Here is a 14,256-nt window from a genome sequence, read left to right as displayed (position 1 = left end):
AAATAGTGAGAAGAAGAGCCCACTCTGGAGAAGTACTGCAACCAGACCTGACTGGTATGGCTTAGCTTCAAAAATTGATACCGAGGTTAGGAGGCTTAGGCACTCTTTTTCTCGAGCAATCGACAGACAATAGGATGGATAATGGCAGCTTCAGTATGATGATAATTGTTGGAATCATAGTGTCGCGGTCCCGAACACGAAAAGATACACCTGGGCAACGTATGGTTTGTTGCCAGCAACGGCTGCCGAGCAATGCAGCATGTCTCGACGCTGGGAATATCATTACGCTATTCAGACCAAATACAGTTCAGAATACACCCCTGGAATGGATATTCGTATCCATACGGATATGCCCGTTTTTAACCGATTCCAACCTTTCCAAGAATACAAAGCTTAGGGGACACCCATGACCCGAAATGATACAGTTCTCACCTTGACAGACGGTCTTGTCATCTGGTACCAGCCCATCGGCCACGCGCAGACGCCGACTTGTTCAACGCCAATCGTCTGCCAATGTTGCCAAAGCAGACGCAGCTGCAGAACAAAACACTGAGCATCCAGATGCCCGTCTCAATGGTTTCCTGGCTGGCGAGCCCACCAAGAGTGATGGGCTCCGAGTAGGCCCGCTCCGACTCGTTCCGGTAGGTCAAAGATGATGGTGTAGGCATCACATCGGGGTTGATGCCGAGGAGTACAGCCGACCCCGCCAAGCCCACGGCGGCCGAAAGCAGAAACCCAGGTTTCGAGCGGTCAATCAAGTACCACAGAAATGGGTTAACCAGTGCTAATGTGAGAGACACCTGGAGGGTAGATGCCCAGGGAAGTTTCCGCTGCCCATTGTTAGTTTTTTAGTCCGATATTCACTTGTACACGAATCCACTTACAATGGCGAATACAATGCCAACAAAAGCGCCTATACTGCGGACAACCACAGCCCAGTCCTTTACAGGACTGACATCTTCTGGTGATGGGCTGCCGTTCGTCTCCTCCAAAACTACCTCCTCCTTTCCAAACGTATCCTCCCATACGCCGTCAAACCAAGGGAGGAGGCCGCCTAGGCCAACACCAGACAAGCCCCATAATGTAAGATACTGCCAGTCATAGCCGGGCTTCATCATACTGTCGACTTGGAACGATGAGAATCTGTGCTCATTTTGCAGCCTCGTGACCATTAGTCCGTATCCCATGCCGATTACGAAGAGAAGTGCAATGCGGGACAGGTTGAACAGGGCCGTGGTTGCTGTTGAGGGCGGCGGAGTCTTCGCTCCGCTTCGGTACGAAGACCGGCGACGCAACAGATTGGAGCGATCCTTCATGAGCTCGAACGTGGTGTCGTCGACATTGGCCCTCTTGATAGGTGTTTGCGCCCCGGTACCCCAGGGAGTATCTGGCTCATCTCGTGAGTCTCTGCCGTATGTGGTTGGCGAGTAGATTCCAAATAGCGTCGATGCGGTCATGTTGAGTACCGACTGGGCGCGAGGTATGGAGCCGGACTCTGAGGACGTTGTCTGGGCATTGTGCAGCCTTGACAAATCGAATTCAGGGTTCGGACTGGGGGAGGACGAGTCGTCTTCTGGAGGAGTCGGAGCAATGTGGTTTAGTTCGAAGGGACGGCGAGGGATAGGCCTTATAAGACGGGGGCCGTCGTCGGACATGTTTGTAGTTCGTGGAGTAGCGGGGAAGAGAGGGAAGCGTTGGAGACTATAGGACACAATCAGTCAGAGAGCTAGTCGGCGAGAGGGTGTAGGGCTCAGTTATGTGCTCACAGTAGAAGCGAGGGTGCAGGCTCGGGCTCCGGATGGCAGCGAGGTTCAATGTCTACGTCTAAGAGTGCCCAGAGGGTCCCCGCATTCGACTGTGCGAAAGGTCTTGTTGTCGTCACAGGTTAAGTTCAGACGAGGAGTGAAGCGTCTCGCCTCACGTGGGTTATGGAGTTTGCCTTGAGCTAAGATGGTGAGAAATTCGGACGAACAGAGGCAGGTCGAGGAGGATTGGAAGAGTCGTGGTTGTGTAGTACTATAAACAGCCAGGGTCGTATATTTTGTTGGGAAATGCGACGGCTGAGCGTGGAGCGTGAGAGGTCGAGGTTGAGTTGGTTCGGAGGAGCTGATGCAAGACAACCCTGCCACAGGATGTCGTGGGAGTTGGTGGTGGGTGGAGTGGAAGGATGGCGAAGAGAGGAAAGAACCAATATGCGTGTACTGGGGAAAGAAAACAGTCGAGACGACCAGCTATAAACAGACGGGAGTGACGAAAATGGGCACAAGGCGTTGGGTTAGGGTGACGGGAGTGAAGGAGGCGGCGACGGCGGCATCATCTCTTAGAGGTCAGTTCGCTGTGGCTTGCTGGCGTCCGTGGCAGACGAGTAAGCAAGGCGTGAGGGTCTGTTCTCAGTGGCCGTGAGTCTCCTGCAGGCAGGAAACCAATACTGGCGTGTATCTTTATGCGCGTCTCTGGTCCGGAACGACGACGGCTACGACCAAAGGACGAGACACGAACGGTAAAACAGATGCGGGCAACAGACGAGAAGAGGGGAATCACAGCGTGATGGTGGTGTGGTCTCTGCGTTGTGTGGCTTGGGGAATAAACAGCAACGGGCGAGCAGGTTGGAAGAGGTTGCATGGGAGTTACGAGCAGGAGAGAAAAGTGAGAAGAGGGGAGTGGAGGTGACTGGGGAAATAGGAATATTCACATGTCTGAACTTTTGCACATTTGGCATTGAGTCGCCGTTTCGCAGGGACGAAGTACATTTTGTTTTGAGTGCGGATACTTGTTCTGGAGGTCTTCTATGTATATTCGTACCTTGCCTCCCACCTGGGGTACATTCAGACGGAGTAGCTATGGAGACCTACCCATGTTCTCGCGGCTTGCCTGCACCGCAACATACCTCTCTGTTCTGCATCCATACCTACCTACAGTATCTTAGTCGCCTCCAACGTGTGAGGCTTGCATTGCTTTCTCCTCTCCGGAATCTGTAGGTATGCATATGCACCGCATCTGCCGTTGACTGGACCGCCGTTGCATTCGTTGATATTGGTGCTGATGCTGATATGCTGCGTGACCACGGTGACCAAACGGGCTGTGGACCGGAAGGTAGCTTACCAAAATTTCTGCACCTTTCGCACACACTTTTTCGTACCTGCACACAATTAAACAGTCTTTTCCCCCGCTGTTGAGCATTGGCATCCCTCGGATTGGTGAGGAGCGAAAAGAAGCACGCCCGGGCATATGAGCCGGGAAGCTAGGGGACTCCAGGTCCGCCAAGCCCCAACTGCATGCAAAAGCTGTGTGTCCCAGTGGAGCCACATGACTGGGTGCAAGGAGCGTGGTGCAGCAGGCGTGGAAGGTCCCCTCGACACCAGAATTGGCTCCTGAAATGACATTCTTGACCTGCTGATTCGCCGCTACCCCACACTCTACTAGCCCGTCACCCCGTTTCGCAGGAGCACCAAGCTGCACCACCTCGCTGATCGCTCCCGGCCAGCCAGACCATAACACAAAGTGGAAGCGGCTGACCGCGTTTCTTTCCCCTCCAGTGCCTCCAAAACCCACCGGTGCGATCCCGTGACTGTACCAGCTACCTAGCTCTCCGCTCTTTCCTTCACCTGAGAACTGGGCCTCCTCTCCACGCTCTCCTGGCGTATTCTAAGAGCCGTGAAGATACCTTAGGTACCCTTGCCTCCCTGCCAGCTTAGCTAATGCTTGATACTCGGCGCAAAGAGGGGCTGGCCCATGATGTTGAACCGTTTCCGAGCAGTCCGCGTATTCAGACATGTTCCCTGATCAAATCCCAGGAGAACGAAGGAGGGATTGTGATGGAGATGAAAAGTCGCAAGTTTGAGTCATGACTAAGACGTAATTGCTAGACTTAAGACAATGCCGCCCAGGAGGACTCTCAATCAGGGTAAGATAGATACCGAAGGTCCCAAAGGGGGCCGGGGGGAAAGCGGGAAGACGGCGATAGCCTTGCTTCCCGTGGACCGTCGGGTTCTAATGTCTTGCCGGCTATTACCTCTCGTTCCCTTTCGAGGCACTATTTTCAAAGACAGAAACGAGAAATCCGAGTTATATCACCCATTACTCAGACATTGCACGCTTGAAGATACGCCCGCGAGGGAAAATTTCAACATAATCCTTGACACGTGAGATATTCCTTACTTTCTCGTGTCTCTAGGTTCGGCACACGTCTCGTCAATTCCTTCCATTCCCCATGTTACACTAATTAAAGTAGTCAGCCCGTTCTGCAAATATCTCGGACTTCTTGGCCTACTCCGCGTCCATCACCACCAAACTATGATCCGAAGCCGCAGCCAAGATCAAAACCTCGGACCTTCGACGCACCTCCACAGTGGTTGTGAACGCCCGTGCCAAAGAACAGAACTGGGGATTGGCATGCAATCTGCAGACTAATACGAGACGCGCCTGATGCCGATCAGCGGATTGCCGCACGGGCCAGTTTGAGAAATCAACGACCCGACGCCGGTAGCGGGAAGTCGGAGCCGTCTCTCCGACCGCCCGTTTGAAATCCACACTTCCATTCGGGCGGAATGGAATTCTACAATGCCCGACGAATATGAATTAACGCGATAATTGCCGTTACACGGATATCTTGGATTATTATTGCAATTGCACTGTCGTTGTAGTCTACTCTTCATCATCGTCATCCTCAGACTCATCAGAGTCATCATCCACCTCGTCCTCGCTCTCCTCCACTCCCTCTGGCCGAGGAATCATCGTGAATGCCGCTACGCACGTGATGCGGTTGTTTGTGCCGTAAGTTCCCAACAGTTTGCCAGCCTTCTCGCCCTTGCCGGCGGTGAGCTCCTTTGCGCCAATCTTCCATACCCGCAACTTGCCATCACTGCTGCCAGCAACCACCAGCAGTGCCGTGGATTCGTCCTCCTGGATTTGCAGAATAGCTGTGTCTTTGATGCGGCCAACAACACCGTCGTCCTTGCCCCCGATCTGAGCGACCAACTTGGCGCTCGAAAGGGTCTTGTCTTCCGATTCAGGCTTCTTCAAGTCGTCTGTCTTCGTAGAGAAGAACAAGACCCGCCCATCCTCGGTGCACACGGTCAACAGGCTCGACTCGGATTCACCGTCGATGGTGACGTAGGAGAGGTCGTGAATCTTTGTCCGCGTGTCGGGCATGACACGGCATTTGGGGACACTGTCCATGCCAAAGACGATAACGTCTCGGTCGAAACCAACTGCGAATTCGTCCTCATCTTCTGTCTTCCCCCAAACTACTCTCCGTCCCTCTCCCGTCGAGTGTCTTCCTTCTCCAACCTCCTGCAACATGCTGCGATTGAAGTTCAGGACACCGGCCTTCTTGCCAGTGACAAGATTCCACAGTCGCATACACCGCTCGCCCTTGCTGACGCTGATCATTAACTTCATGCTGGGGTGAATAGCGAAGTCGTTGACACCGGATGGCGCGCCGCCAAAGGGCGCAGTGTCTCCGCTGGGTCTGCCCGAGGCCTGGGCTATCGGTGCCTTGATGGTCGATAAGACGGACCAATCCCTCGTTCTCGCGACGGCAATTGTGGAATCCTCGCTCGAGGAAAGCAGCTTCGATCGGGTGGGGAATGATAGCTTGGTGATGCTCGACGAGTGGTGTAGTAACGTTCCCAGCTCTCGGTTCTTGGGGTTCTCGAGAATAGGGCGAGCGGAGACGGCGGAGAGGGCGTCTTGATTCTTGCGATTCGGGGGGATGCGCCGAAAGGTTGTAAAGGTTGATGCGCTCGTCGGTGCTGCCGGACGCCAGCAGGACCTTCTGGCCTTGGCCGGGGATGGGTGCTGAGAGAGGAGACAGGGCGATGCAGCGGATGGCCGAGGTATGCGCAGAGAACAGGAAAGTGTCGGCGAACTCGACCTTGCCCTCTGGCTTGATCGTCGCAGTGATGCCATGGAGAACTCGGTCGTAGGAGCCGGTGACAATCTGTATCGTCACCTCTTCGGCGGGGCCCGTCAGAGTTGTTGTTTCCTTCGCCTTCGCCGCCTTTGACGGCTTAGAGGCAGAGCCATTGGTATTTGCTTTGGTCTTCTTCGAGGGTGCTGCCTTGGACGCGGGAGTCGCATCCACGATCTCGACTCTCTTTCTCTTGGCTACCATTTTGATTGTCTTCGTCGTCGTTTCTTTAGGCCTGTGTAGGTTTTCTAGCGTGCGAGATCAGATCAAAAAAGTTGCAGCTCTGCAGCGCAAAGCGGCTCGAGACCCAGGCATAGACAAAAAAAATTATCGAATCGATAAATTCTTATCGTTATCTAATATCGATAAGGCGACGTGGGTAGGTACCTACCTTACCTACCTACCCCACCAACGAATCTGGATCTCTGCCTGACCGTCTACGGAATCAGACGAGCCTTACACTTGGTACCGTCTGGCAAGCCTCTCTGCCACAGCTGCCCAACCAATGACAGTATGTATGGCGCATTTACCCGACACTTCCCCGACTGCATTGCGAAACATGGAACGGGATATGCCAGGGTCTTGGTTACTTCCCAAGGCCTTTATGCCACCGCTCCACCACTAACAGCGGCCGAGGGACACTCCATACCTGCGAACTACGCACTACGCATGTCCAAGTTCAGGTCCAGCTGGATGGCAACCTAGAACCATCTCCTCCAAGACGCGAATATACACCATCAACACCATCGGCACCCAAGAATGGCTTGATTGTTCCTTGCTCGGGTCGCAAACGCTCGTCAATGTCACTTTCGCTCTCCTGTTACTCCCGTGCTTTCTCACCGTCTAGCATAACACCGGCCTCGACCTCAACCTCCTCCCGCTGACCCACGACATCCTCGGTCTGACTGAATCCTCCGGACGGCCACAATTACTACCGGCGACACTTTTTCGAAGCCATCTAGCCGACATGGCATCCTACGGCCATCATATGCCCGCTGCGGCTCCTCGAGCTGCTCACCCTGCCACCTATGGCGCCCCAATGCCTGCCCCTGTGGCCACGGCGCCTGCCGGCACATTCACGCCCGGAACGAAGATACAGGTCGGAGGTCACAGGGTAGTAATCCAGAAATACCTATCTGAGGGTGGCTTCGCACACGTCTACCTAGTAAAGCTTCCGAAAGCCGTCGATGGCACAGACATGGCTGTCTTGAAAAGAGTCGCTGTCCCCGATAAGGAGGCTCTACGCAGCATGCGAATCGAGGTCGAGACAATGAAGAGGCTCAAGGGCCATCGCCCTATCGTCACATACATCGATTCTCATGCATCGGAAATGCGAGGAGGAGGCTACGAGGTGTTTCTACTGATGGAATTCTGCAACGGAGGCGGACTCATCGACTTCATGAATACGCGTTTACAACACCGCTTGACCGAACCCGAGATCCTACACATTTTTACCGACATAACGGAAGGTGTCGCCTGTATGCACTACCTCAAGCCACCGCTGCTTCACCGCGATCTGAAAGTCGAAAACGTCTTGATCCTTAGCAATGGATCACAGAAGCGTTTCAAGCTTTGCGATTTTGGATCTGCTGCTCCGCCCAAACCTGCGCCCCAGACCGTCGTCGAATGCAGACTTCTAGATGAGGATGTCCAGAAGCATACCACCATGCAGTACAGAAGTCCAGAGATGGTTGACGTCTACCGAAAACAGCCCATCGACGAGAAGTCGGATATTTGGGCTTTGGGCGTTCTCTTGTACAAGTTGTGCTACTATACAACACCTTTCGAAGACCAGGGACAGCTGGCCATTCTCAACGCGAGCTTCAAGTACCCCAGCTACCCCGTATTCTCAGACCGGCTGAAGAAACTTATTGGTGAGTTACCAAAGATACTGGCCACGTCACGATAACTAACAGAAGTAGCATCCATGCTGCGCGAGAGTCCTCAGGCAAGACCAAACATCTACCAGGTCCTCCGCGAGGGATGTGCGATGCAAGGACGTGATGTTCCTATCCATGATGTAGGTCCCTCATTCCATAGGCATCATGACTGGCCATGTGACTGACACTTGCACAGATCTATGCCGGAAAGCAGCCCTCAACTCAACAGAGCAGACCTTCTGCTACGGAGAAGCCCCAACAAAAAGTCGGCGCCGTCTTCTCTCCGCCTGCTCAGCAGAAGGAGGCCATTCCCGATATTGTTCCTATGAGAAGAGGAAGGCTGCCGGCCGCTAGCCAGCAAACTCAGCCTGCCCAAGCAGCTAAACCAAGTCCGTCTCCCATGAGAGTGACAAACGGAGACCCTTTCGCCGCTCTAGATGCGCCGGCTACCGCCGCTGCGGCTGCGGCACCATCCACAGCTATGGCTGGAGATGTGGATGAATTTGCGTCTAGATTTCCGCCTGTCGATCAATTCTCTATCCTCCATGAGCATGGTACAAAGTTCAATTTCGACTCTCATACACCACCACCAACGCAACAGCAGAGAGTCCCGGTCCCAAGGTCCGCCGACAGGTCGGCGGATCAGTTCCCGACATCCCAATCCCCACCGAAGCACCAAGAACAGGCCAGACCGAGAACTGTCGCACCGGCAGTCACTGCTTCCTACCCGCCGCCAACGGTCAAGTCGCCTCCCCCAGGTACGGTGGGACTCACCAAGACAGCATCTGCTCCTCCAAAGCCAACGGAGATGAGCAGAGCGCACGCCATCATTAATAAGAACCCAGAGCTGCAGGCGATCTCTTCACAGACCAAGCCGCAGTATCAGCCTCAGCCACAGCCGTCGAGATATGTGTCGACTGGGACAATGACAGCTTCCCCCCTCCACCTGAACACAAGCCTCCGCAAGCGATGCCCGTGTGGAAGGTGCCTACGACAGATCATCACCGGTCTACAAGCCTCCCCCGTCAGCAAGACCAGGCTCTACCGTTGCGCCCAGAGAATGAAGAGGGGTCGCTTCCTCGCGCTCCCTCATATCAGCTGCGCCCAACGCACGTGCGACATCCATCATCTTCTCGACCGTCGCTTGAAGGAGGTCGGCCAAGTTTGGAGCTGCTCGATGCGAGTGCCCAGTCGAGAAGATCCATCGATGGACGCCCGCGCCCCGTAAGCACTCATTTGGAATCAAATCTAGATTTCCTGCGAGAGAAAGAAGGCTCCTCGAAGCCTCTCCCTTCTCCCGGTCTCATGTCCCCCAAGTTCCCCGAGAGGGTGCCATCTCCTGCAGTAGCAGAACCGGAAGAGGAAGCACCTATCGAGTCCAATGTGGACTTCTTGCGCAGTATGGAAGAGTCAGACTCGAAGAAGCGAGACTGGCACTCCAAGCATGGCAAACGCGGAAGTCTAAGCTCTTTGTCCGGGACGAAGAGTATGTTTGCTGGCAAATTTGGAGATGCGTTCAAACGTTTCGAGGGAAATCAAGCACCTCCCCCTGCTCGGACTCCGTCGCCGCTCAAGCAGCTCGAACGGGGTAGTGTATTGGACCCTATTGAGGGATCGGAAGCTACCGATGGCCGAACCGATGATGGTAAAGGCCTGGAGGAGACCGAGGATATGACCCCGGCAATGAGACGCGAGGTGGAGCGTTTGCGCCTTGAGGAGGAAGAACGTCGTGTTGAAGCGGCGGCAGCAGAGTATCGCCAAAGATTTACCAACCAAGGACCAGGTTCCGGCGGCCCCGGGTCGCTGCCAAAGAGCATTGGAGGCGTTTCTCGGGCTGTCAGTATCCAGAATAGGGTTCAAAATCTGCTGAGTGAGGGCCAGAAGTCTTCAGTCCAAGTTCCGCGCACTGCTCAGGGGTACGGCATCTACACAGACACATCCTCGCCCACCAGCAGGGACAAGCAGCTTCCTGATATCCCTAGAAAGCCAGTGGGCGGTGCCAAACCTCGCCCCATGACACCGTCAAACTCATCAGATGTGATGGTCAACAAAGTACGGCCCTCCGCAAATGAGCCTGTTCCAACAACGGGACGGTCTACACTGGGGCCGAGACCAGTCGCACCTCGGAAGCCAATGCATCTGAACAGTTTGCCGACCGGTGGCAGACCGGGCTCGCCGCCAAAGCAGCCCCACCCGTCGCATTCTATGTCTTCTGAGCATCTCGTAGGCGTGGGACTTCCCGGGCGACCGGTGTTGGAGATGTCAGTCAAGGAGAAGGACGACTACGTTCAGGATTTCTCGAAGCGTTTCCCTAGTCTGGGCTCGATCGAGATGGTGGAAAGAGATCTCGCAGCGGAGGCGGGCGAGCAGCGAACTAGCAGATAGAGAGGCTTGGTTTAGCTGGCTACAACATTTGCCAGGCCTTTATAGAGACGGAGATGGTTTGGCTTTCTAGAATTGAATGTACACACTGGACAAGCGAGCGCATGGATCGTCACGATTACTGCATTTTTCTTTCATTGTGCGAACAGCGCTATGCTGAGTCGAGGGCCCCTTCCCTTTCAATAGAACACTTTCTTGTACATATGATTGCTGGAGACGTCTCATAGTTGAAAAACAGTTGCATCGTGACCCTTGGTCCTAATCTTTGCTCGGTTATGCAACCGTTCCCTTCCGTGTGAACTCCACGGCAGCGTGTTGATTGTCAATATAATAAAATAACCCTTTGACATTTGTTGCATCTAAAGGATTGATGTTCAGCTTCACACTGTTTTTGTTCGAGTACTTTCGAAGTCACATAGGTAGGCCAACTGTACGCAGTGGTAACGAAAACGTTCTTTGGAAAGTGTGAAAATTCAACATTGGTATCTTTTAGGTATAATGACATCTCCCATCCCCGAGGCAGTACTTTTCTAGTGATTTGTACGCTCTATGCAAGTTTCGCCTCCTTTTCAAATGTTCCACAACCATGCTTTGTCTACAAGTCACCTCTCCAACAAAGAGAGGAGCAACCTGTCCCATCTCTTGGATGTACACCCATCTAGAACAAGGCACGAGCCACCCGCTTGGGGAGGTTGGCCCAAGTCTTGACTTCCGCGGGCTCGTCGGAGGGGTCGGCGAGGACGACGCCAGACTTGAGGTCGACCTCGCGGAGGGGCACGTAGAGGCGCCAGTCGCGGGAGATGAGCTTCCAGAGGAGGTAGAGGAAGAGGACGATCGGGGCGGCGAGGTAGGCCTGGAAGAAGGCCGTGGCATCGGGCTGCGCGTTGGGAGAGGGCTGCGATAGGAAAAGACGTTAGCAGTGTGACTTGACATTTTAAATTCCGAGGGGGAAAGAGAAGAAAAACTTACGTAGAGAGCGTTGTAGAAGGTGGCGATCAGGCAAATGATGTTGAGGAACAGGCCGACGGCGCTGCCCCAGATTCCCCAGGGGTTCTTGTAGGGGATCTGGTCGAGGGTGAAGCCCTGTACCTTCCAGGCCATGCGCATGCGGACGTGAGCCAGGCAGATGGAGCCCCAGACGAAGAAGTAGGAGAGACCGGAGAGGGCGAGGAGCCAGCCGAAGACAGTGCTGCTGTCGGCAGACTCTCCGATGAAGGCGAGGAGACCAAAGGCGATCTGGATCAGGACACACCAGATGGGACGGCCCTGCTTGTCTACGTAGGCGAGGAAGCGAGGAGCCATACCGCGCTCGGCCATGGCCTGCATCGTGCGGGTGGAACCGAAGGTGCAACTGTTGGCGACGGAGATGACGGCAATGGTGATGACGGCGTTGAAAATGGAGGGAAGAACCTTGATGCCGGCATCCTGGATGGCAAGGACGAAGGGGGAGGCCTTGGTGTTGGCGCCGGAGGAACCCAAGAGGCGGGGGTCGTTGGCCGGGACAATGAGGCCGAGAATGAAGAGGTTGACAATGTAGAAGAAAGCAATACGCCAGAAGACCTGCTTGCTAGCCATTGGGATGGCCTTGCGCGGGTTGTCGGACTCAGCGGCAGCAAGACCGACGAGCTCAGTACCACCAAAGGCGAAAGCGGCGACGACGAAGACACCAGCGAAACCGTTGAAGCCGTTCTGGAACGCACCCGGGTCGTGCCAGTACTTGGCGCCGAGGTAGCCCTTGTCGCCAACGCCACCGCAGTTGATTACGATACCGAGGATGATGAAGCCGATGCAGGCAGCAATCTTGATGAGACTGAGAACAAACTCAACCTCTCCGTATCCGCGGACGCCAAAGACTTGGATGATGGCGAGGACGACGAGGAAGACAGCAACCCAGATACCCATGTTGAGGTCATCGCGCCAGAACTTGATGGTGATACTGGCGGCAACGAGTTCGAAGGGCAAAACGGTCAACCAGGCGATGGCATAGTCCCAGCCCATGGCGAAACCCCTGGTGTCCGTGTTAGAGAAAGGGGCTTTCGGGTCGGATAACGAAGCTATGTGTGCATACTCACCAGGAAGGATCGACGAATCGGCAAACGTAGGTGTAGAAGGCACCGTTAACGGGGTACAAGACAGCCATCTCCGCGAGGGCCTGGGTGGTAAGCATCAACATGAATCCGACAATCATGTAGCCGATAATCTGTTGTTCCTGTCGTCAGTCTTGAAACTTCCAGTGCGTTGTCCTGGACTTCTTACCAAGGCGGCAGGGCCACCACTTCGAAGAGCACCACCAGAACCGACGAAAAGACCAGCACCAATGGCACCGCCTGAAGTACAAAGTCAGTAAACTGCGGCGGCCTGGCAAAAAACAATGGGTTATAGTGAAGCTTACCAATGGCGATCATCTGCATGTGTCTGTTCTTCAGGTTTCGCTGAAGGGGCTCGCCCTTTGTGACAACTCCAACCTCCTCATCGTGAGATCCCCCGTAGCTGCCATTGCTGTTCACAACAGGGTCCTTGGTGTAATGCTTGTCGTCATCGACAACGGTAGGTTGGTGCGACATATTGACGACTGATGCCAAGTGAATCTGGCTCCTCGAACTCGTTGTTGGGTTTGGAGAGGAAACGAGGTAACGAGGAATGCAACCTGTATCATGAGGGTTGGCGCCAAGAGGCCCCGGTATATATACACACAGAACAGCAAGACAAGGCAGGTAGGTATTCTTCAGTTTGATGGACAGGTAATCGGGTATCAGCGTTTGATGCCGCGCACTCTGTCTCCCCCCTTGGGGCCCAGCTATGGTGCAACAGAAGTGTACCAGTGCCATGGGGTCAGGACTCTGGCCTACCAGTCCCCGGCAACGCCGTCCTCCTAGTCCCGTTCTTCCGCATGGATGGCAGGCCGTATGTGAGGCCTAGACCCTAGACATCTCGGAGGAGGTGCACAGGACAAGCTTTCACCGATGATAAGACAGTTGCCCCCAACGGTACTAGAGCCAAAGTAGATTGGTTCAAGACCCTCAAGATGGGAGCGAGCCTGGGGGTGGTCCCATTGTCACCCGGCACGGCATGCGTATTGCTCGACAAGGGTAAGCCCATTCGTGTTAGCCTGGTTTTCGGGCGAAGCTTACACCAATTGGTAAGTGAGGTCGAATGGACAGAGGTCGTCGTGATTGGCTCAAGTGAGTTTGATATCTTGGCTTTCTCGGCGATACTCTAGGGTCAATCATTCCCCCGGCGGGCCTCCCCAGCTTCCTGAGACCAGCCATCCCTTGTCCCATACCCCTGCACCAATGATAAGCTGGGTGCGAGTTGTAGTGGTACAGATAAGGAAGGTAAGCAGAAGGTTGTCCTCGAGGTATATGAGAGCTTCAGGCCCAAGGCCTTAGGCCCAAGGGTCGCATGCTTCAGCAAGCTTTGCTTCTGTGTGTTTGGGTTTTCGTTCCTGGATCTTTTGTCGTGCCTAGCTGTCATCTCGTTGGCGCTCCTCTGGCGTTCCAAATAGTCGACGGCATTATTCAATTGACTTCGAGTACAGTGACTGCCGCCGTCGTGGCTTCAAAACGGCAGTGCTATTGGCTTCGGCCTCTAGGCAACAAGCAGTTAGACACTCCGAGTAAGCGCGAAGAGCATCTCTGTTAGACAGTGGTAAAGTCCTACGCACGCGATCTTCGTACGCCAACGGACGAACGACCGAGTAAAAGGTTGCATGGCGCCGCCACTATCTGGCAAATAATTGCCGCATTCCTTTCGTCAAGCTCATTTTGTTCTAGAAGACTGTCCCAATTAGACCCGGGCCAGATGACTGACCAAAAGCCCCGGTTCATTGGACAGCAGGTGAGGTGTAGTGTCCCCCCCGATGCGAACGGGTATGGCGCCATGATCTGACTCGGGACCAACGCGACTAGCAATCGTAATGCTCGTAACCCGTCGCAATCTCAAATAACAATTGACAGCATGCAATATGTGTTATCGCGATGGGATAGCACGGATAGGCAGCCCTCTCGGTGTCGAGAGGTGGCAACAAGTGATCCGACAGGACGGAAATCGAGGTGATCGTCGCCTGAGGTTCTTGGTCCCTTG

General features: G+C 54.3%; 4 protein-coding genes across 4 annotated transcripts; 1 reads left to right on the top strand and 3 right to left on the bottom strand.

Moving 5' to 3' along the window:
• Window positions 1-449: 449 nt before the first annotated feature.
• N0V96_008601 (uncharacterized protein) lies at window positions 450-1,655 on the bottom strand (the record flags this gene model as incomplete). The annotated part of the gene is made up of 2 exons (XM_053197887.1): window positions 450-830; window positions 885-1,655. 2 exons carry the CDS (start codon window positions 1,653-1,655, stop codon window positions 450-452), a joined length of 1,152 nt encoding a protein of 383 aa, XP_053044675.1.
• A 2,989-nt stretch (window positions 1,656-4,644) lies between these two features.
• MAK11 lies at window positions 4,645-5,400 on the bottom strand (the record flags this gene model as incomplete). Its single annotated transcript, XM_065758393.1, is given in 2 exon segments — window positions 4,645-5,383; window positions 5,396-5,400. 2 exon segments carry the CDS (start codon window positions 5,398-5,400, stop codon window positions 4,645-4,647), a joined length of 744 nt encoding a protein of 247 aa, XP_065613148.1.
• Window positions 5,401-6,878: 1,478 nt separating this feature from the next.
• On the top strand, window positions 6,879-10,176 carry AKL1 (Ark- serine/threonine protein kinase; the record flags this gene model as incomplete). Its single annotated transcript, XM_065758392.1, has 4 exons — window positions 6,879-7,785; window positions 7,834-7,931; window positions 7,988-8,298; window positions 8,637-10,176. The coding sequence occupies 4 exons, from the start codon at window positions 6,879-6,881 to the stop codon at window positions 10,174-10,176; spliced, it is 2,856 nt and encodes a 951-aa protein (XP_065613147.1).
• Window positions 10,177-10,831: 655 nt separating this feature from the next.
• On the bottom strand, window positions 10,832-12,737 carry N0V96_008598 (uncharacterized protein; the record flags this gene model as incomplete). The annotated part of the gene is made up of 5 exons (XM_053197884.2): window positions 10,832-11,068; window positions 11,143-12,181; window positions 12,246-12,373; window positions 12,430-12,500; window positions 12,566-12,737. The coding sequence occupies 5 exons, from the start codon at window positions 12,735-12,737 to the stop codon at window positions 10,832-10,834; spliced, it is 1,647 nt and encodes a 548-aa protein (XP_053044672.1).
• Between the last annotated feature and the right edge of the window lie 1,519 nt (window positions 12,738-14,256).

The sequence above is a fragment of the Colletotrichum fioriniae genome (genome assembly GCF_027942845.1).
Source record: "Colletotrichum fioriniae strain IMI 355084 chromosome Unknown scaffold_10, whole genome shotgun sequence".
NCBI classification, from domain to species: Eukaryota; Fungi; Ascomycota; class Sordariomycetes; order Glomerellales; family Glomerellaceae; genus Colletotrichum; species Colletotrichum fioriniae.
The sequence above is the reverse complement of the archived record's forward strand: the minus strand, read 5'-3'. Positions and strand labels throughout refer to the sequence as shown.